At 37.4% G+C, this 22,959-nt stretch overlaps 1 protein-coding gene across 1 annotated transcript in view; it reads right to left on the bottom strand.

The window, feature by feature from the left end:
• Positions 1 to 3,440: 3,440 nt before the first annotated feature.
• IFT57 (intraflagellar transport 57) overlaps positions 3,441 to 22,959 on the bottom strand; it is a 55,583-nt gene continuing 36,064 nt past the window's right edge. Inside the window, exons 7-11 of the mRNA XM_040484424.1 lie at positions 9,823 to 9,894; positions 8,785 to 8,916; positions 7,362 to 7,424; positions 5,622 to 5,688; positions 3,441 to 4,625 (exon numbers count right to left, since the gene is read on the bottom strand). Coding sequence (XP_040340358.1) covers positions 4,447 to 4,625; positions 5,622 to 5,688; positions 7,362 to 7,424; positions 8,785 to 8,916; positions 9,823 to 9,894 — 513 coding nt within the window. The 3' untranslated portion in view covers positions 3,441 to 4,446. The remainder of the gene's footprint in view (positions 4,626 to 5,621; positions 5,689 to 7,361; positions 7,425 to 8,784; positions 8,917 to 9,822; positions 9,895 to 22,959) is intronic.

Here is a 22,959-nt window from a genome sequence, read left to right on the forward strand (position 1 = left end):
TCACCCTCCTTCTATTCATATATATGTGAATATACAAACGCAACATACATTTACACTTTTTTTCTCTGAATCATTTGAGAGCAAGTTGCTGACAGGATGCACCTTTACCTCCAAATACTTCTATATATTGGTAAAAACAAGGATATTCCCTTACATAACCATAGTACAAATATGAAAACATTAACATTAATTTGATACTATTATCCAATCTACAGAGTTTATTCAAATTTTACCTGTCATTTTACAAAATGTTTTTTCTGGTCCAGGAATCCAAACTGGAATGGTTTGTTGCATACAAGTATGTCTCTTTTGTCTCTAATTTGGAGCAGTTTCTCAGTCTTTCTTGTTTTTCATGACCTTCTCATTTTTGAAGAATATAGGCCATTTTGTACAATGTCCCTCCACTGGATTCCTGTGATGTTTCCTCATGATTAGATTCAAGTCATGCATTTTCAGAAGGAATCACGTAAGTGTGTGCCCTTTTCAGGAGACACCTGGTGTCTATTTGTTCCACTACTACTGATGTTAACTTTTGATCACTTAAAGTGGCGTCTGCTAGGGTTTTTCTTTTGTAATGTTACCATTTTTTTTTCTTTGTGGAATAGTTTGAGACTATGCAAATATCCAGATTTTCATTAAACTTTTACCTAGTGGTTTTAGCTTTTGTCAACTTAAATAAAGAGGTAAACTGAAGCAAACTCAAATGACCAGAAATTGAGTTTATTCAGGAATAGCAGAGGAACTACAATTCAGGACACACACGCAAGCTACAGGTGAATCTGTTGAGAGTTCAGGGAGGGCTGTATTTTTGAACAAGGAGTGCACAGACGGGAAGGCCAGAATCTGAGCAATCAGTTCACTGGCTTAAGGATGGGGAGAGGCTCTTGGCATATGGTCACTGTTCAGGAGATAAGACTGGGTCTTCTAAATTTTTTAATGTTTATTCATTTTTGAGAGAGAGAGACAGAGACAGAGCACGAGTGTGGGACGGGCAGAGAAAGAAGGAGACACAGAATCTGAAGCAGGCTCCAGGCTCTGAGCTGTCAGCACAGAGCCTGATGTGGGGCTCGAATCCACAAACTGTGAGATCATGACCTGAGCCAAAGTCAGACACTTAACCAACTGAGCTGCCCAGCTGCCCTAAATCTCGGTCTTCTATAAATCAGGCATTTAGGAGAAATCATTCTCTCAGTTCTTAAATTATGTTCTGAGGGTGCATAGCATAAGTGAGAGTCCCATTTCATATCCTCTGGCTTTATTTATTTATTTATTTAGAGTGCCTGTGCATAAGTGGGGGGGGGGAGGGGCAGACAGGGAGGGAGAGAATCCCAAGCAGGCTCCATGCTGTCAGTGCAGAGCCCAACCTCAGGGTTTGATTTCACCAACCTGAGATCATAACCTGAGCCAATACCAAGAGTCAGAAGCTTAACTGACTAAGCCACCCAGGTACCCCCTTCTGGTTCCATTTTAGATTGAAATACTTTCACATATCCTTTGATGATTCTTGCCTGAAACAATTACTATGGTAATCGCTAGATGGCAATTTCTAAATGTAATATTCTTTTTACATTAGCTATCATTCTGTTGTAAGGAAGACCTCTCTTCTTCTATTGATTCATTCATTTTGTCAACATTAAAAATAAAATACCCCCCTTATATTACTAGAAAAATGAGTGTATTTGGAAATAGCAGGGGAATTGCAATATGGGACATGCAAGCTCTGGTGAACCACAGGCAAATCTGAAGAGACAAAGGGAAAGTCAGCTTTTACTAGGTTAGGAGGAAATTGGGGAGGGTTGTTTTGAACAGAAGTTCATTGCAAAGAGCAACAGTTTAAGGTTGTGGCAGTTTCTCACTGGCTGCAAGCAATGGTTAGTGCTTTGTTGCTGGGCCGGGAGAGATTTTCCTTTTTTTTTTTCTTAAAAGCAGAAAATGAAATTCCTGTGTGAAAAAAAATGTCTTTCCTTGTCAAGATAATTCTTATCTTCCTTCTCTCTGCTGGTCATGCAGGCTGCAACAAGTGGGATGTGCATGAGAGCTCCCCCCTTCAGGGCTTTCTGATTCCATTTTAAGTGAGGTTTCCTTGATTAATTTTCATAATTTCTATCTGAATGGACTCATGATTTCTTGTTTTATTCTGTGGGCTAGAGTTCATTACTATCATTATTTAATGTCCAGTTGTCCCAGATTGGCTGGTAGGACACCCCTCAATCTGTGTCCTTTAGCCATTTTCCCATCATTCTTTGAGCCCTTCTTTACTTTCTGGCAGAACGAAATATTCCCGATTCACATTGTGCTTTCCCTGCCCCAGCCCAGAAGTCTTAGTTTTTCTAAGAAGGCTGTTTTTGGTTTTTTTTTCAGTAGAAAAATTAAAAACCAAGATCTGAGGGAAACATTCTGTTACTGAGCTGTCACTGATTCCAGGCCCTCTTAGACACAGAAATCGTAAATGCATGCATATATGTACACATGTGTTTCTATATATTTATATATTTGTTAATCTGTAGGTATTAAAAAACCATGAGTCCATACTGATGCTTCCAACTCCAATCTAATACCACAGGGTAAAAAAACCCCATCATTTACAGTTACTATCTCAAAACTGTGTCAAAACTCATAGGCTTAAAGTCATTAAATTTGCCATGTTGTGGAATAGGAACTATGAGACATTCTGGTACTGGGTAATGCCTGTCATCCACCCATTGCTTTACTAACCTGTGCTCCGTGTGCGAGGTACTTGAGTAGAATTATGGAAATGAAAAAGACATCCTCCCTCTCCTCAAGCAGCTCGGACTATTAGGGTAGAAGACAATAGATAATCCCAATGCAATACAATCAATTCTGTATCAGAGGTATTCAGTGTTCTATGAGAACACAGAGGAGGAGTAACCAGCTCAAATGGAGTAAACTGGATTATTTCAGAGAAGAAATAAAAATAGGTTGCTCACACTACTTATTGGAAGAGTTCTTAGATTACTGCATGTTTACACCAAGTGAAGAGTGTACTTTGCTTCTGAGCAAAAGTATATTTTATGGAGAGCTCTGATTTATTCAGAAGGATTCTCTGCAATTGATTGAATTCATCAAAAAACTGTGCAGCCATGACAGTACCTATGTGAGTAAGTTCCAAGGGACTCAGTGTTAGCTTGTGGGACCAAAGTTTGGGTTTCCCTCTTTCTTCTAGGCCCCACTCAATAACCATAAAATAAGGGCAGGAAAATTTTGGAGTTTTTCAAACTGCCTATTATCCCAAACTAAATGAACTGACTTCTTTGTCATTGTATTGATTATCACCCTCTTGGGTCATAGAAAAGTTTATACATACTCCTTTTCTTTTAACTAAACTTAAACTCAAGAAGAGAATGAAGAAAAATATTTGCGTGTGTGTGTGTGTTACCTATAAAGTAAAGACTAAGACAAAAAATTGGGGAGACAAAATATTACGATAAAAATTGAAAAGGGGATTTTATTATTTTTGTTGTCCTATACAAATATAGTACTCTTATCAAAATTCACCAGATTTTCTTTTCTTCTTTTTAAAACATAAATGCAGGCTATCTTCTGGTTTGTGCTCTCCTCACCAGTTTCCCCCAGATGTTAAGTCTGGTCATGCTAGTATTGCTTATTTTAGCAATTTAGCAGTCCCAGAGTAGAATTTTGCTCAGTAAGATGTGTAAGGAAAAATCACTGACACTGGGAGGCTGATCTTCACGTGTCTTGCTGTCTCCCATTCTGCTATAAATGATTCTTTAGTACAGCCGATACCACAGAAAAAACTAGAACTGAGACACGTATATACTTTTTTTGTCACTACAGAGTCAAACATGCCTGAAATGTTTATTAGGTGACCTTAGATCAGAGAAGATACAAAATCATTTTAGTCATGACATACTCATGATAGATAATAAGCTTCAAATGTTAATAAGTACACTGAAGTTTTTTCATATGCTTTTTAAAAGAAATGTGATTTTAGGTAACCATAAAGCTGAGGCAAGGGTAGTCTGGGTTCTTAAAAAAGAATCCCCAGCCATCATTAGCTGCCACTGGGCACAGAGGCAACTGTGGTCACTGCAGAGGTGGACCAAACTGAAGGTGCCAGGCTCGTGTCAAAGGTCCATGTGGTGTCAGCAGCAGCCGCACTACAGAAGGCATGGGTCATGGACATTGGCTTACATAAGGAACAGTAAGAAAAACATGCCACCAGGTGGGGGCTTTAACATACGTATTGATTAGTGGAAGTTTCTTTCAAAGTGAGAATTTTTAATCACCTTATTATATTCAATTTAAAGGCTTTAACCATCCATTATCACGATACAATAGGTATGTGTATATATGTAAAAAAACACCCACTGAACGTGCTTTAATTGTGTTTTGAAAATCTATGCAACGTGAAATATACTTTGATATAAAAAAACAACTAATCAGAAGCATGAAAAACTGTATATTTTAATAAGAGCCTACTGCAGATTCTGGAATGACTGTCGCATGCATGTCCCTGGTCATGTTAGATTTCTCTTTCAGTTTTGATTGGAGTAATGTGTGTTCTACAACACCGATTCTGATGTCCATCTGAACAGTTTCTTGCTTCAGCTTTGTTAAACTCTGTTTAATCTTCACCAAGGGAGCTGCAGAATGAAAATAACATGCAATAAAAATGTATATTTGGAGTATCAGTGTATTACAGAATTGTATGACATTTTCCTCACTTTGTCTGAAGACAAAAATGGGGTTAAAAACACAGCCAACAACGTACTGGCATTCACACAGTTTTGCGGTGGTATTTTAAACACCTGAGATTTTTAGGATGGGAAATGATGCAGCATTTGATGTGCTACGGCTGAATTTCCTTTCTTTTCTAGGGGAGGAGTTGTTAAAAGGGTATTTGAGGATGTCTTTTAATATTTTTTATGGGCTAGAATATTTGTCTGAAGGAAAACAGATACAACTGGAGAAAAAAGAAAGAATTACCTGTGAGACACAGATAATGGGCTCATTCAAACATAGCAAAATCTTCATACATCCCCTTTTAAAGGATCCCTCAGTGTATACAATTAGAGCTCTAGAAAATCTTTCTAGAGCACAGAAGGGCCTTAGGCAATCACCCCGAGCCATGTCAAAGTCACTAGCTCATGATGGAGCATGATTAGTAGAGGATTATTAATTCTTCTCTATTTGACCCCTGCCCAGTCAGGTCTACTAGGGGGAGAGGAAGAAAAACAAAGGTCGTCCCTTCCCTGCCTCCATGCCGTGTGGGCACGCACTTAGTGCTCTTTTGTACATAAAATGGAATAATGAAGCTCATTTGACGAAAACAGAAAATATTATTTTCTAAAAACTGGAATAACAAAGTATATACTAAATATTTCCCACTCTATCTCTGAATCAGTGCAGTTTGAATCAAAAAATCTTAAATGAGAGTAAAAAAAAAAAATGACTCTTTTCAGCTGATTTATAAGGAAAAACTGATTATCAGATGCCATCTCTGTACCATGTACTTACCTCTCCTCAAATTCACTTTAAAAAGCAGATTCCCTATTTTCTAATACCATTTTGTTAAACAGATTTCTTGAAGACATAGTCTCGTCTTGCTCATTTTCCCCTTAGGATGAGTGTGCACTCACCGCCGTCAGTCATGCTGCTGCCTTTTTCTTCCATTTCCTGCTTTACCTTTTCTAGTTCTTCTGTAACCTTTAATTGAAAAAAAAAAAAGTCTTCATGAGCTCTGAATTTTAGTAAAATCTCCAAAATTACTGAATGATGTATTAAGAACATTTGGATATAATACATCTATCTGTAAAGGGATATAAAGATCTTAGGACTCTTCTGGACATAATTAGAATAATAAGATAAAGTATGCAGACACACTAGGCTTTTAATCTTCTGAGAGTGCTCCTAACATTAACTTCACCAAATGACTGTCTCAGATTGTCATGTGACAAAGCAAGTGGTTCGGTTGTCATTAATGGCATGTAAAGCTTGCCGTTATCCCCTTGCATCTACCATGCCAGTCTTTAATAATCAGTTACTAATTAAAATAGTATACACATCCAGAGAAGATTTTGGATTTCCGAGGTTTACTAGGTATCTTAATATTATAGTCTTATAAGAAAAGATGCCACTTTTTCCTGTACAGGACACTAAAAATAATGTTTATAACATATGGCTGCATATAAAAATATGCTAACTGCTCTATCCAAACCAAGAACTCCAAGAGGCACATCGTGCTGTCATATTGGCTCTTATCTGTACTCTATATCATACTCAAAATTATACTACTATAACTTCTATTAGCAAAATTTTAATATAGTACGTTATCTTTAAAAAATCAAAAAATTTTTAAATGACTAGAACTAAGCCATACTTATTGTAACTTAGTAGGCTTTATTTTTATCATACTGGTGAGTAAAAACTTCCTTGGGAATCAAGTGCTCATTCAAGTAAAGCAAATTAATTTTTTTTAGGCACCTGCAATGTTACAACTGGGGATAACTACCTCCTGCAAAAGAACTAAATGGTTCCCTGGACTCCCTTCAAGTGTTAATTTACCTAACATTAAGTGAGCACTTTACTTCTACATAACGTTTTATTTGCCTAGAGGCACCACAGGATTAGAGTCTAAATATTTCTAAAGTTATATTTTTAGTATTTTAAAATAACTATTTATGCCTCAAATAATCCCTATAAAAGGAGCTTAATTCTATTATATAGAAAAAGCCCATGACAATTACACTGAACTGTAACCAAAGATAATCTTGTACACTGGTTACTGATCTTGTAGGATTTTTTTTCCTCTCAGCTCTTCATTAAAAAAATTGGAATATATATTAGATCTTACTCTCTTGCAAGATAATGAAAATAAATACAATAATATATGCAAATGTTTCAGAAGTTCCCAGAAGGAAAAGGTTACAAGCCACTTCTAGTTTGTGGATAGAGAAATACTCAGGGTCACACACATCAGGAGCAATCACTAAAAACACATCTTATATCTTACAGACTAACATTAAAACTTGTTATAAGCCATTTAAGCCAGTGCTTTACCTACGCTTCTATATATTAATTATAAATGTTATGTTTTTAAAAAGATTAAGGAGGGTTATAAATGTGCTAATATTAACAGCACGTTCTATGTTAAAGTGAATAAAACAACTTCGGGCATTTTATGGAAACAAGTAGTACATAAATACATCACTGGATTCACTGATAAGAAAACTAGGGATTTTCTCCTAAAGAAAAGGACTTAAAGCTACAGGAAGCAGTTACTGAAATAACGCACGGTTGTAGCAGTATTAAACTACCAATGGCTCTGAACAGCCAGGGCTCGGCTGACGGTGGGAAAAGGGCAAGGGCACAGTGTGTACCTCAGACAGGAGCCTGGTCCTCTCCGTTACTCCACCATTACCCTGCTGGTATCGCTCCCTTGCCTAAGGGAGAAAACATTTTGTTTAATGACAAATTCAAGACAGAAGCAGATTACTTAAATATGACCTCTTTGTGTTTGCAATTTCTGCATATCATTTTATGACACCCCCCCATTTGTGAATACATTTGTGAAAGTGACATTTAACTGTAGCTATTTTATAGCGCTAATAGGCACCATGTACTTAAACTAAAGTACTATAAAATGATGAATGACCTTAACCTTCACATACTGATGGTGTAACTCACATGGGCATGGTGCACAATAAAAATTGTCCTCGGCTATTCCCAAACAGTTTAGGAGAGTAGCTCTTGGTCGATCTAATTTGCATGCTATGCAGAGAAAACCAGTTCTAAAAAATCAATCATAATAGAGCATCAGGATGAGCTATTAATAAGGATTAACAAATGGTATGACAGTATGGAATATGTTCTTGGGAACTAATCTAACAATTATTTAATATCAATGCTTGACAGATACACAGTGGTTTTAACCAGAGACTTTTACAGCATTTTGGAAGTAAAAACATCCATGGGTAGTTGTGTATACCAGGGAATCATTTGTTAAATAAATAACGTAATAAAAAAGTGAAGATTATTTTCTGGTTGGTCTTTGAGAACTTCTGAAAGTACAGAAGTTATCTCAAGTTTATTTCCATTTTTTTCCTTCTTCTACCCCTTTTTGCTGAAAGAAAAAAAAAGGTCTTCAACTGACATTTGCAGGTGTTCTTACTAGTCTCCCTTCAACAACAGAAAAGAGGGGCATCACTCCCAAGGAAAGCCTTGAGATCCCAACTGGGGTACAAAGGACTGCTGCTTTCAAAGGATGAAGGTTGTATTTTATTTTTTTGGTGGAAATTCTAAAACCTTGAAAGGATTAAAAAATTTGCTCATTAAATTAATTAAACTGCTTGTCTTTGAACGTGTCTTGCTTTCATATTCCTTATTATGTGGCTGTAAGCCATTAAGGCAAGGATGTCTTTTCCCTCTGACACATGTAAATGCATACTATTCTTTTTCCTCCTACTCATACGGTAAATTAACGGCAGACTTAGAAACAAAACCAGGTGTCCTGACACTCTGTTCCTGTTCTAAGTAATGTTCCCCAACAATACATGCCTTCATTTATTTAAATCAAATGAAGAAACGCATTTAAAGACTTCTAGGAGATAATTTCTATTTCATGTAACATGAAGATGACAAGTTCTATTGCCTCACGTGGCTTCCTAAAGTAGGCAGAGAATCCATGTGTTGCTATTTGTGAAAAGCATTTCACGATTCTCAAATGAAAAGTGCTGTATCAAGTTTGGGAATTGGGGTCACCAACTGAAGTAAATCCCTGGGGATCTATAATTCCTAAGTTACCTCACTCAGTTGGGCTTGAGCTGCACGATATTCTTGAACCAAGTGCTCAAGCTGATTGTTGATGTACTTTTCTCGGCTGCCGATCTTTTCCAGAGTCCTGCTAATTTCATTATGAAGTTTATCCAAAAATCCCTAGGAATTCCATAGGATTTTAGTAGATAAAAAAATTCACAAATATATTTCTCAAAAACAGTATGAGACGGGCTAAATCTCCTTCAATCCATCCCACAAATTCTCAACCACTTGTGAAAAAGATAGCTTGTAATTTTCAATAGCAAAAGAAGTCTGTAATGAGAAATATTTTAGTCACACATGGCAGAATGTTAAAATAAAAAGGCACCTGGTAGTGTTAGTCAATTCATTAGTCCTTATGCATATCTATATTGTACGTGAGTGGAATCTGCTTTATAGTTCACAAAGTAGGTAATGGAATAGCATGACTTTCTTGTAGCACAGTTCAAAGATGACTAGAATGTTCCAGTTGGAGGAAGGTCCTTAAATTTATAGTTCTAGCTTGGGACCCATAACTTCTCATTCCAACTTTGCTTCTTTGTGACATCCTCCAAAAAGTCCTTATTTCTGGCCAGAGCAGCCGCAAGCCTATGGAAGTTGGAAGTTCTAAGCATTGCTGGGCTGGCATTCTGTTATCCTTTGGAATCCAGAGAGGAAAGAATGATGAAATGTTGAAATGATGAAATATATATATGTGTGTGTGTGTGTGTGTGTGTGTGTGTGTGTATACATATAGTGTGTGTATATATATGTGTGTGTATATATATGTATATAGTGTGTATATATACATATATATATAGTAAATATATCTCTAATGTGTAATATAGTATATATTATATTTCTTTTGAATAAAGTTACCTTTCTTTCTTTAGTTAGTTTAAGTGTTAGGGCTGTTGAAATGTAATATGGTACAATATGTAAGATCCTCTAAGGCAAGGATTGTCTTTTTTTCCTTTCACGTTTTCCTTTAGTAAGTGTTCAACAGATGAGTAAAGTACATTGATTCACCTGAAGTAATTCACATACCTTGGTCTCCTTTAGAGCAGATTCAATTCCACTTTTATGTTGGTGCATTTGGTCAACATGAATTCTCCAATCCTATGGGCACAAAAGCATATAAAAACAAGTAAAATATATATTTCCTTCTTTCCTCTACTTTTTTTGTCATCATATCCTTTATTTTAATTACTTTGGTTGTTGCCCTATTTCAGGTAGCAGTGTCCTATATATAGCTTGCAATCTGATTATAAAGGAATATGTGTAGAGCACTTTAGGATAAAAGGCTCTAAATAAATGTAAATTATTTTGTGTGTTCACAGAGTGATGTCTGACAATTTGAATATAAATTATTCCTGCACTGCTGGTGGTTAATATTTATGACTACCCATCAAAATGAAAAAAAAAAAAATCTAATTACTAGAAAAGAAATACTTGTTTAAATAGTAACAACTGCCAGAGGCAACTCTGGAATCAAGTATCATATATCAAGGATTAGTTTGTCCCCTGAAAATTAAGCGGGGGCCCTCTTCAGGAAGACTTTTCTTTCTTAAAAAAGGAAATCTATAATGATTATTAGAGTTCATATATTTTGAGATAGATCGGAGTACTACTAGGCTGACCCAAATTAGTGTGTTAAAATCTATGCCAGTATTTCAATTACAAGATATCTTCAAAATTTTTTTGTTTACATTACTAAAGGTAATAATTTTAAGACTGGAGAAACACCCATGATGATAAAAAATACTATGGTATAAGCTGAAGTGATGGAACCAGGAGATTCCTCAATTACACATATCTGTTTGCATACCCTGATACTCCACTTTGCTATCTACACTATTTTGTGAAGAGAAAATTATATTGTGAATTGTCCTGTTCTACTGATTCCTTAACTTTGAAACATGGGCTAGTGACTATAGGGTAAAACAACCTTTGGATACTTCACACATACCTATTATAAAATTACAAAATATTAGAAAACCTCAAAGAGCATCTAGTGTCACCTTCATCATTTCACAGATAAGCACTAACAGGCCCAGTGACAGAAGGGGGCACACCCAAGGCCCCACAGGTAGTGGTGCACCTGGATCAGAAGCCAAATGCATTAATTCCCACACAACACATTTTGGCAGCTCAGAGTTAATCAAAGGAGCAACTGGCTACTTGACACCAGTGAGGGTGCTACAGTGGAGAACAAATCAGCACTTTCTTTTGTCCTTAAGCATTTTTCTATCTCATGAGCAAAAAATATCTCAGACTATGAGAGCCGGAAAGGACCTTAAAGATCATCTACTCATCCATTTAACAGTCATCTGGTGCAACGTTTTCATTTTACAGTTGAGGGGACTGTTCATCACCCGTGACTATGACTAGACAGATTTGGCAAGGAAACAGGCCTCTCCAACTCAGCCAGTCAACAGTGGAACAGGGAGGAGACGACACTGCCTGGCCTGCTGCACTGGACCAAAGATGGTTCAGCCTCAAAATGGAAACCTGTTTAAGCCCAAGCAAGCATCCTTATGAAAGAAAATGAACCTAAGAAGTTAAAATTATATTAGTAATTTTTCTTAAAAAGTACTCATCCTGCCTGATTCCAAAAAAAAAAATTCGTAAGCTTAATAAATGCCAAGCTTAAGTATTCCTACAGTCCTGGTAGACACGTATGTATATGTATAAACACATTATCTACCTACATATACTTACATATATAATATTATTTATAATTGATGTGTTTCATATAGTTTGTGTTCTGCTTTTTCTACTCAGCATTCTTTTTTTACCCAGCAAATGTCCTGTTCTGACAAAAGTATTTCGAGAGAAACAAACATGCCTGGTCATGTATGGAGAACTACGATGATTTACACTGATGTTAACTCCATGGAGGAGCTGGCATTTCAGTGGAACCTTGAAGCATGGGTAGCATTTCAAAAGGCTGGAAAGGGGTGGGAGAGAAAGGGTATTTTAAGTTGAGGGAGTAACAAGAAAAAACAGGAAAATAAATAGGGAATAAGCAGCCCAGACTGGCTACAGTATAAAACACAAAGTTCTTTGGGTGGGGTGGTGTGGGGTGGGGAGGATGAATCATGAGGAAGCAAAGCTGGAGAGTAGGTTAAGTTAGATCAAGGGCTTTAACTGAGGAGTGTGGGTTTTATCATGTGGATAATGAAGAGTTATATTAAAGATTTTTGGTCTCAGTTTTAAAGACAGGTTTGTGTTTTGAGAAAAAAAGTAACAGAGGGAAGGACTGATTAGACAGGCAAGAGACTGAAGGCAAGAAGGCAACCAGTTAAGAGGCCATGTAATGGTCCACGTGACAGGTTAGCAAGGTTTGCGGTAAAGCAGTGCCTGTAAGAATGAAAGGGGAGGGATGAATTCAAGGGACGTGGTAGAGACAGAACTAGCAGGAATTGAGGACTCAGGGCAAGTGTGCGGTGGCTAAAGTGGGGTGGGGTAGTAGCCAGAAGGTGTCTTAAAGGTTTCCAGCCTTAGGAACTAAGAGAATGGTAATATCACAGTGTGATAAGAACAGAGTAGATTTCGGGGAGTCAAAATGGACTTTTTAATATGATAAGTCACTGGGGCATTTGTGTATTCTTACTGCCTCTTAAAGTGGGAAGCTAGTAATGATTTATCATTATCTGCCACACAATGTGAATGTTTGTTTTATTAAAATCTAGATGGACACATTTCCTGATGTTCAGTCATAAAAAAAGCCTTACAAATGTTCTAACCTTTTAACCCAGCAACTTCACCTCTAGAAATTATTCTCGAAGAAATAACTGGGGATGCACACAAAGATGGATATGTAAGTTCTTTGTAAAACAGCTCCCTAAATTTTTAACTTTCTACATATTTGCCAGCAGAAGACAATTTAAACTAATTTTGTAATTTTTGTAAAGGAAAAATCATGCCATATGATATCATTTAAAAAAATTTTTTTTCAACGTTTATTTATTTTTGGGACAGAGAGAGACAGAGCATGAATGGGGGAGGGGCAGAGAGAGAGGGAGACACAGAATCGGAAACAGGCTCCAGGCTCTGAGCTGTCAGCCCAGAGCCCGACGCGGGGCTCGAACTCACGGACTGCGAGATCGTGACCTGGCTGAAGTCGGACGCTTAACCGACTGTGCCACCCAGGCGCCCCATATGATATCATTTTTATAAAGCTCAACATGAAGCAAAGTTCAGTGATACACTGTGTGCAGATGTACACTTATGTGAAAACACTTAAAAAAGGAAGAGGAAGAAGAAGAGGAAGAGGAAGAGGAAGCAGCAGCTAATGACAATACCCAAGACACAAGCTTGAGGACAGTGGTTACCCATGGGAGGGAAAGGGCAGCAGCAGAGGAACACAGGTGCTTCAAGGGCGTTGTAACGGTCTAGTGCTCAAACTGAGTAGTGGGTTCATGAATGTTTGATATATTATTGGGCTTCGTAATTTTATATTATTGTATACCGAAATGTTAAGTTCATGTTTTCAAAAAAATTTACTCAGCAAAAATGCATGCTAGCTACATATAGTAAAGTGGAAAAACATTCCCCACAGAATACACTGTTAGGTGTCCAATTTAGTAAAAATTAATATTTGTGTATATTTGTATGTGTGTGTGTTAGGCCAGGAATATGAACATTGATGTTTATGATTTTTTCTTTATCCTTCCAAAGTTTTCCAAATTTCCTACAAGACAATTTTTAATCATCAGGGAAAAATAAAGTCAAAAACCTCCTGGATATCCAAGAAGGTCTTGAAAGGGGTTTAAGATAGCAGAAAATATAAGTGATTATACTTGTAACATTTTAAAATCACAAATATAAAAAGACAAATATGTAGCTTTAAAAAAAACTACAACTGTGATGGTTAGAAAGTTTACAAAGGCTTGTGGTAAGAATGAAGACCTGATGGGTTTTAAATGGTATGTAAGGACTTGATCCTCAAAATAAAACAGTAAAAGAAACCGTTCAAAATGATAGCAATTCTTACACTGGTAGTGCATCCATTAGGTCACAGTGCACTGGTATATGCCTTTCCTTATTTGAGACTCACACAGGTTTGGAGTGCTGAGTAGATTTCTCATCCCTTCTTTTTCACTTCTCTGCTTCCCTGTAAGAGCGTTCTGTGATTTGCTGGCTGGCTGTATACCACCCTGCTCCACTGATGCTGACCTTAGCCGTGTGATTCTCATTGGCCAGTGCAACAGTGGTGGACATGGCCTATGCCAGGACTGTGCAGATGCCGGAAGAGGCATCCATCAGCTCTCTTACCCTTTCTTTCAGCCATGATAATAGACACACCCCACAGAGGGGTTATGCTTTCCAGCCTGGGTCTGGGAATAAGAAACACGGAACACAGCAGGAGTAGACCCACAGCTGAGCCACACGTGAGCAGACGTGCATCTTGAGTGAGCGTAAATGTATTATTATTACCGTAAACCACTGTCATTTGGTTTGATACACTGTCATTTGATACAGAAAAACTGACTATATATACATTTGTATAGGAGGAAAACCAAGAATCAGGTAAGTTAAATAACCTTTCCAAAGTTTCATGTCTGGAAAATGGAAAGCACTCCCAAACCAGTGAATTTCCACATACCATGTGATGAGGGAAACAAAGGCAAGAAAAACGTAGTTTAAATTAAATCTCCCACAGCTTGCATCCCAGATAGATACCAGAGACATGCGGCGTGTAACATTCCTCAAGGAGTTTATGGCTGCCTTAATGCCTTAGTGTTTACATTTCATTAAAAACTAAAAGCAACCTTATCTTACCATAGCTGCATCTCCAGGGTCCAGTAAAGCCCTGCTTTCAGCATATAGAGATTCCTCAGAAAAGTATGTTGTTATCTCTATCCCCCTCCCTCCACAAACTTAAAAGTATGTATTCAGTCACTCCTCACAATCCTGGTGCAGTTTTCTGCCCATGGGTCCAGTTCCCGTGCTATAAAATCACCTTTTTGCAACAAAAACATCTCAAGAATTCTTAGCCATGTGCTCACGAACCCCACTGCAAATTTCATCACGATATACTGCTTTTCTTTGTGATAAAATGAACTACAGAAGAGTACCTAAGGCAAACCAGTAGTTCTTTTTGTTATATATCAAGTGGGACCACCTGGGCTGCTGGAGTTTACTGGTCACCGGTTCCGAAGCGCTCTAAGTGTGTTATTAAGCTCGTTTCTCCTTTCTATTGAAGTTGAGCTTTTCACTAATCCAGCACATTTACCCTCTCTGAGGAAATGAGAAAACTAATAATGCTGCAACATATAATTTCTTTAGACTTTCTATTTTTTAAAATCCCTTCACAGGGGCGCCTGGGTGGCGCAGTCGGTTGAGCGTCCGACTTCAGCCAGGTCACGATCTTGCGGTCTGTGAGTTCGAGCCCCGCGTCGGGCTCTGGGCTGATGGCTCGGAGCCTGGAGCCTGTTTCCGATTCTGTGTCTCCCTCTCTCTCTGCCCTTCCCCCATTCATGCTCTGTCTCTCTCTGTCCCAAAAATAAATAAACATTGAAAAAAAAATTTTTTTTTTAAATCCCTTCACATAAAATCTCGTATACTTCTGTCACTTGTGAGGGAGACACAAAGGTACTGTGGTAACCATAACCCCCTCCCCACTACAAATTCTTTAGTGACAAATTATGCATCTCCCTTTTTCAAAGCCTGGAGAATTACGATGACATCCTTGCAGATGGCGAGTCACAGGATACCATAAAATCAAAATGTAGGAGATTTGGTTGCAGCCACAAAGGTGACTGGCAAGACTATATAGATCTCTGGGTTTTACTTCAACAGCACCTGAATGATTTCCTTTGCATATACCCAGACTCTTTGTTTCTTTGTCTGGGTCTCCAACTCAATGCGTAAAGCTCCTCTCTGAAATGGCTGCTGAGATAGAGACTGAACCACCAGCTAGGGATGGCAAATGCAACTTTTATCTGTGTATCCATTTCACTAATTTACAACTTGTGAAATGTCAAACTCAGTTTCTTCCCCAAGTTTGAACTTCTTTATGTGCGGAGAGGCAGAGTGCCAAAGGACTCTTTGACACAAAAAAGCTGAGGCAGGCACCTTTGATGTCTTTTCCTGGGCTCAGAAGTCCTTGCTCCAGCACAGCTGAGGCTCAAGGTCCCGGCTCTAGTGGCACCATGGCTGCGGCCCCCAAGAGCAGGAGCGGGGTGTCAGGATTCTCATGTATTCTGAATCGCTCTCCATCACAAAAACGTTACTTCTGCAATCTACCCTACCTTTTCCCTCCATTCTCACTGGTTCTTCCCCAATTCTGTTATGAATAATTACTAATGGAATGTTCTGTTTTTCACTTTTGTTCTAGTAAATATAAAAATAGTTACGAGGGTTTCTATGGGCTTTTGCATATACGCACAGACACTTTGGGCTCCCTCCATTTAAGATGCCTCACCGCATTTTTCTCATTAGGCCTCTGTTTCAACTCTGAATTCATTTTCTCTGTGGATTTTCGAGATCACTCTGGGGAAGAAATCCTGTACCTCCATTTCACAGATTGGGTAACAAATTGATGTTGTATGATTTTTACCATGTCAATTACAAAATGAATAGGAAACCAAATGTCCTTTCTCTCACTTACAGATTTTCCATTACACTGAGCTACTTCTTTCATTTCCTTGCTTTGTCACCCAATTTCAATAAGGAGCACAAGCAACTGACAACTTTCAATTCAAGTCTGCACATAAAAATTAATGTTTCTTAGCTTGGTTGTTTTGCTACAGCATGGATGCTACAGGAGATTTCCTGCTTCTAATCTGCTGTGGATGAACAATCTGTTTAACCAACCTTGTTAGAATAATCTCTGAAACAAACTATACGTAAGGTCCAAAGAAAGATTTATCAGACTCTCCTATAAATGAAATACATAGTTTTATGTGATTTCTATTTTGGCTACTTAGAAGCCTTTTTCTATTTCCTTCCTTGGGGATAGAGTAGTAGTTCCCCAATAGTCATATCCAGTCTGAGATCTTTTTTACGTCTAATAATAGCTTCAAGGTTAACATTCAAATAATGTCTAGTATGTGTCAGGCACTACATCATCACATGTAACTCTCTTAAAAACTCTAGTAAGATGAGGAAATTGAGACGGAGCTACTTTAAAGTAGCTCACAGGCAAATCTTGCAAAGACACTATATCAGTCCTTATCATTTCCCTGAGGAAATGCAGTAAAGTAGAACTAAAAATTTTAAGGGGGTAATGGTTAAAGGAGACTTTAGTTTTATCTGTAATATTTGAATATTCCCAAGAATGTATTTATATATCAACTGTATAGTGAAAAAATGAGTTTAAAATGGTTTTAGGGTAAACATATGCAACTGAAAACTTTCTCACAAAGAAATACTCAGACCCAGACAGCTTCATCAGTGATTTTTCTCAGACATTTAAGGAATAGCAACAACTTTATACAAATACCAGAGAACAGGGAAAAAAAAAAAAAAAAAAAGGAAAGCAACTGCCAACTTGTTTTATGAGGCCTGCATAGCATGACACTACAACCTGACAAAGACACCTAAAACAGACGAAAAATTACAGATCAGTATCTTTTGTAAACATAGATATAAAAATTCTCAACAAAATGCCAGCAAATCAAATCCAGTAATATATAAAAAGGATAATACATCATGATTAATTTGCATTTAATCCAAAATGCAAGGTTAGTTTAATACTCAAAACTCAATCAGTATAATCCACCATAACAAAAGAGGAAAAAAAAAGAAATAAATCCTATGATCATCTTCATAAATGAAGAAAAAAATCATTTGAAAAAATTGACCATCCATACATAATAATAACTCTCAGCAAACTAGGAACAAAAGGGAAGCTCCTCAACCCAGTAAAGGATAGTTATAAAAGTCAAAGTTAACATCATACTTAATGGTCAAATGTAAATTTTGAAAGCTTTCTCTCTGCTAATAGCACTTATATCTAATATTATATCAGACAAGATAAAAGAAATAAAAGGGATAAGGCCTGTAAAGAAAGAAATAAGAGGGGCGCCTGGGTGGCTCAGTCGGTTAAGCGTCCGACTTCGGCTCAGGTCATGAACTTGCGGTTTGTGAGTTCAAGCCCCGCGTCGGGCTCTGTGCTGACAGCTCAGAACGTGGAGCCTGTTTCAGATTCTGTGGCTCCCTCTCTCTCTCTCTGACCCTTCCCCGTTCATGCTCTGTCTCTCTATGTCTCAAAAACAAACGTTAAAAAAAAAAAAAGAAGTAAGATTGATGTTAATTGTAGATGATATAATTATATACACTGAAAATGCAAAACAGCCTATAGGACTATTGTTAGAATGAATAAGTGATTTTAGCATGTTTGCTGGAGATGTATACACACACACACACACACACAGAATTCTGTTTATATACCAGCAACAGACAGAAAATAAAATCTAAAAGACACTATTTTCAGTAGTATGAAAGAACAACACATAAAACAGTGTCCAAATACAGACCTACACATACATGCTCACTTTTTATGACAAAGCAGTGCACTGGGGAAAAGATAACCTTTTCAGTAAACTGGGTCAGCTGAATATATATATATATATATATATATATATATGAAAAACAAATACATCTTGAGTTCTGCCTCACACCATACATAAGAATCAATGCTAGGTGAATTGCAGATCTCAATGCAAAATGTAAGACAATAAAGCTTCAAAAAGAAAACACAGAATACCTTCATAGCACTGGGGTAAGCAAAGATTCTTAAATAGAACATAAGTATTAGCCACACTCCCTTCTTCCAAAAAAAGATCATTTTGAGTATATTCAAATTAGGCCACTGTTTATCATCATACACCAATAAGAATGAAAAGGAAAGCTAAAGAGCACATATTTGCAATACATTATGTCTGACAAAGGATTCATACCCAGAGTATAAAAATAATTTCCATAAATCAAAAAGCAGATAACCCAATAGCAAAAGACAAAAGAGGATATCCAAATGCCAAAAAAACATATGGAAAGGGCTCAACTTTGGTAGTCATCAGGGAAATGCAAATTAAAAGGACAACGAGCCCACAACGTATCTACTATGACGAAAATAAACTCTGTAGTGAATTCTCATAAAGATGTGGAGCAACTGGAACTCTCACACACTGCTGGGAGGAATACAAATTTGTAATAACCACTTTCAAACCCTATTTGGCATGTATATACACTGTGACCTAGCAATTCCACTCGTAGTGAAATTTCTACTGGAAATGTGTACATATGTTTACCAAATGACATCGTACAAGAATTTTCAAAGCAGTATTATGTGTAATATTATAAACAATTCACAGAAGCCCAGGTGTGGGATACTCTGGAAAGGCGTGACCTGGGCTAGGCAGCTCTCTGCCATCAAAGGAGTGGACAGCTAGAGGATGACTGCTGACCACACTCTCTGTGGTTGGGCAGCAAGTCCCTGCTTATAAGGGGATCTGGACATTTTACCTCTGTCTCCACCACAGGGAGAGAGACTCGGTTACTGATGTTGTAACTGTAGCTGCAGAGGTAGAGAGAGGTAGGGCCAAGTCTGAGTGGCAGTCCAAAAGTGATTGGTCTCAAGATTTCAATGTGGAGTAATGATGTTCCTGTGGCATGTTTAATAGCCCATCCGTGGCCAATGACCAAATTCTTTGGGAATGTGATGGCAGGGAGTCACGTGATGTGAAAAAGGCTTGACAGTGGTGGCTGCATATGCCTAAATTCACTGTAGTAAATGTTGCTGGGGTGGGCTGGTAACTCATCATGCTTTCAAAGCAGGAATGTGACCAGTGGATCTCCATCCTCCACCCAGAACACTCCCTTCCCTAACAATAGAGCATTAACTAAATTCTTTTTTGTCACTTTGCACAAGCAAATTTGCAGTCTCTATTTCTTGTTCCAATTATTAATTTTTCAGCTTCACCACAGCTCACATTTGTGCACATATTTGTGTGTGTGTGAGAGAGAGGGAAAGCGTGAGATTGTCCATTAAATATTTTTTCATGAGATTGAATTACCTTGTTTAAATTTTAAAAAAATGTTTATTTTTGAGAGAGAGCAAGCGAACACGAGCTGGGGAGGGGCAGAGAGAGAAGGGGACAGAGGATCAAAGCCGGCTCTGCACTGACAGCCCGATGCAGGGCTTGAACTCTCCAACTGTGAGATCATGACCTGAGCCAACGCTGGATGCTTAACCGCCTGAGCCACCCAGGTGCCCTGAGATTGAATTACTTTCTTAATGAAAAATGCCCATCAAGTTGTGAGATAATTACAAAATGTAGCTTTCCTGAATTTTTAAATGTGACATGTTTTTTTAATTGCCAGCAGCTTAGTTTTCTGTGGTATACCCTTTTAAAAAAATTTTTTTTCAACGTTTTTATTTATTTTTGGGACAGAGAGAGACAGAGCATGAATGGGGGAGGGGCAGAGAGAGGGAGACACAGAATCGAAAACAGGCTCCAGGCTCTGAGCCATCATCCCAGAGCCTGACGCGAGGCTCGAACTCCCGGACCGCGAGATCGTGACCTGGCTGAAGTTGGACGCTTAACCGACTGCGCCACCCAGGCGCCCCTGTGGGATACCCTTTTAATATGAAAACATGAATTTTCTTTATAAGTGTTCAAAGAACTAAACATACGACTTAAGAGGAGGGGAGTATGTATGTATGGTATGTCGTATGTGTATATTTGTTGCAGGGAGTAGACTATTTTTCCACTATTGCTGGAAATACGTGTTTCCTCAGTTAAGTTCCTGCTTTCCAGATATTCCTCCTGTTGTAGAGAAAAATAGAGGGTAAGTAAAGGCTATCATAACAGTCACTAGTATTCTCACACCTGCCTGTAATTGAACTGAAACTGGAGATCTATAATCTCTAAATAAAATACCTTGTTAGTTAAATAACTGCCTTTCTAATGTGTGCTCAGAGATTATTATCTTTACTGACTACCATCTGTTACTAAAGTGTTTTCATATGTTGACTCTGACTTACTTTTCATGCTTATTCCATCCGCATCCCTTTTATATGGCCATAAAAATCTCCTCAGTGAGGGTTTCCAGACTTTAGAAGGAGTTAGAAGCCAGAGAAGAGATCTGGCAAGGCAGAGTGGGAGTGAATGGGACCCTTCTGAGAATACAGGAATACTCTTAGGCCAAATCAGAATGTAATTATTTCATTGCGAGTAACCACAATGGATAGGCAGAAGAGATAACCTTGACAGTTGCTCTCAACTTCAGGAATCTACTAATCAAAACTTTGATCCCTTATTATACTCAAAAAACAAAACAAAAAACCTGAAAAATAAATAGAGCCATCTGCATATCTGAAGAACCAAGAAACATAAAAGATTGCCTTGGCATAAGGAAAACAGAATCAAATGTAATGGGATAAAGACTATGGGAGCAAAATGTGTCCAAATATTAAGAAATTTAATAATAAAACAGTGATAGTGAGAACTCCTCCAATATCATTGATTGGAAAAATGAATCAAACCAATTAAAAATTGCATTTCATAGGGAGGTCCATTTGACAAATGGTTTCTGTTTCAATTTATATTCTACGTTAAGTAATTTAAAGGAAACATTAAATCATACTTTGCAATAATGAAATATTTAGGCAGTCTAGAAATTTTAATTATAATCAATATGTATTAATTCACTGCTCTCAATCACAAATGTCTATTTGAGGTATATATGCTGTGAGGCATTAGTAACTTTCCTCTGCATTGTTTACATAACATGCAGTCTTTATTGCTTATTTCCTTAAAATCTGCTACCACTGTCAATGCTCCTTAGTTAGAGCTGATGGTAATCTCTAAAGCAAAAACACTTGTTCTCCTATTTCAACTTGTGATAAATGAAGCCTTTCCCCTGATCCAGTTGAAGCATTTATCACACTCAGGATAAATAGGAAGGAAAGCATCATCAACTATCTTTAAGCAGAGTATCCTGAATGTTCAACAAGACCATGACAGAAGCAGCTAAAAATCTTTTCCAGTTGCTTGAGGATGGCTGGGTTTTTCTCCACCCCTTTGCAGTAGTTTTACGTATATAATTTTAAGCACAGTATTCTTTTCCACAACCCTGATATCTGTCTGTGACCCATATGCTAAAAAGGAAAAAAAAAAAAAAACCCACAACAAAACCCAGTTTTATCAGCTTAAGGAAAAGAAAAAAAAAAAAAAAAAAAAATGGAGAAAACAACTATAACAAAATAACACCATGTTTTAAAAATAACACAAAAATCCAAAGCAATATTCTGTTTTTTTGTAGTCTCCTTTAAAGAAAGCTTGCCTGTAAAAGTCCATCAGTGAATATTTCCCCTCATTCTCTCAGACAAACGTGGCAGTTGAGTAATCATGCAGGCTGCTCTAAAAATGTATGTGTCTAGTTAATTTAGGCAGTTTATTTTGATAGCATTCACCTCTTTTTGATTATAGCAGGTGTTTCAAGGATAAATTTGCTGAAAATTGTATTTTGTTTAAACAACAGCAGCATGTACATTTATGGCCTTACTATATTAAAAAGCATTTATTGTCTGGCAGCAATAGATACAATTACAAACATTTGTGACAGTAATTGGAGCTATTACTCCTGCATGGAGCCTCATGGAGACCAACTTATTGCCACCTGTATTTACATTTGTTACTGGTAAATGTAAGAGCTGATTTTTTTTTTATTTGGTGCCTTATTTTTTTTAAATTATGTGAATATTTTTCAACAAAAGGTCTGTCTACCAGAAAATCTTTGAATATTGTAAATTTCTCTGTTATTCAAATAACAGGCAGAATCTCATTTTAATGACTAATATATACATAAAATGTATTCTTGTATCCCAGCCCACAGAATATATTCTACCTGTTTGCTCATGGATCCAAGAACCCTATCAATATAATATAGCCTTATCCAGCAACTAGAGTACAAGTCTTAAGAAATGCTCTTTATTTCCAAACTATTACAATGCATAAATCCCTGCAGGTCAGAAATATTAGAAAGCTCAATTTTATTAACATTCTTCTTATACTCTATCCAAACACAGCAATGGCAGAAGGTCAAAGCAAGTTACTCTTCTCCACTACTCTGGAATGAGAAAAATACCCCTCTTCTCTTGCTTCCAGACACAGATTCCTCTATAACAGTAAAAAAAGAGAAAGCCTACTATTGTACATTTTCTGCAGG

This window comes from Herpailurus yagouaroundi, unplaced genomic scaffold (genome assembly GCF_014898765.1).
Source record: "Herpailurus yagouaroundi ecotype Mexico unplaced genomic scaffold, PumYag 162, whole genome shotgun sequence".
NCBI classification, from domain to species: domain Eukaryota; kingdom Metazoa; phylum Chordata; class Mammalia; order Carnivora; family Felidae; genus Herpailurus; species Herpailurus yagouaroundi.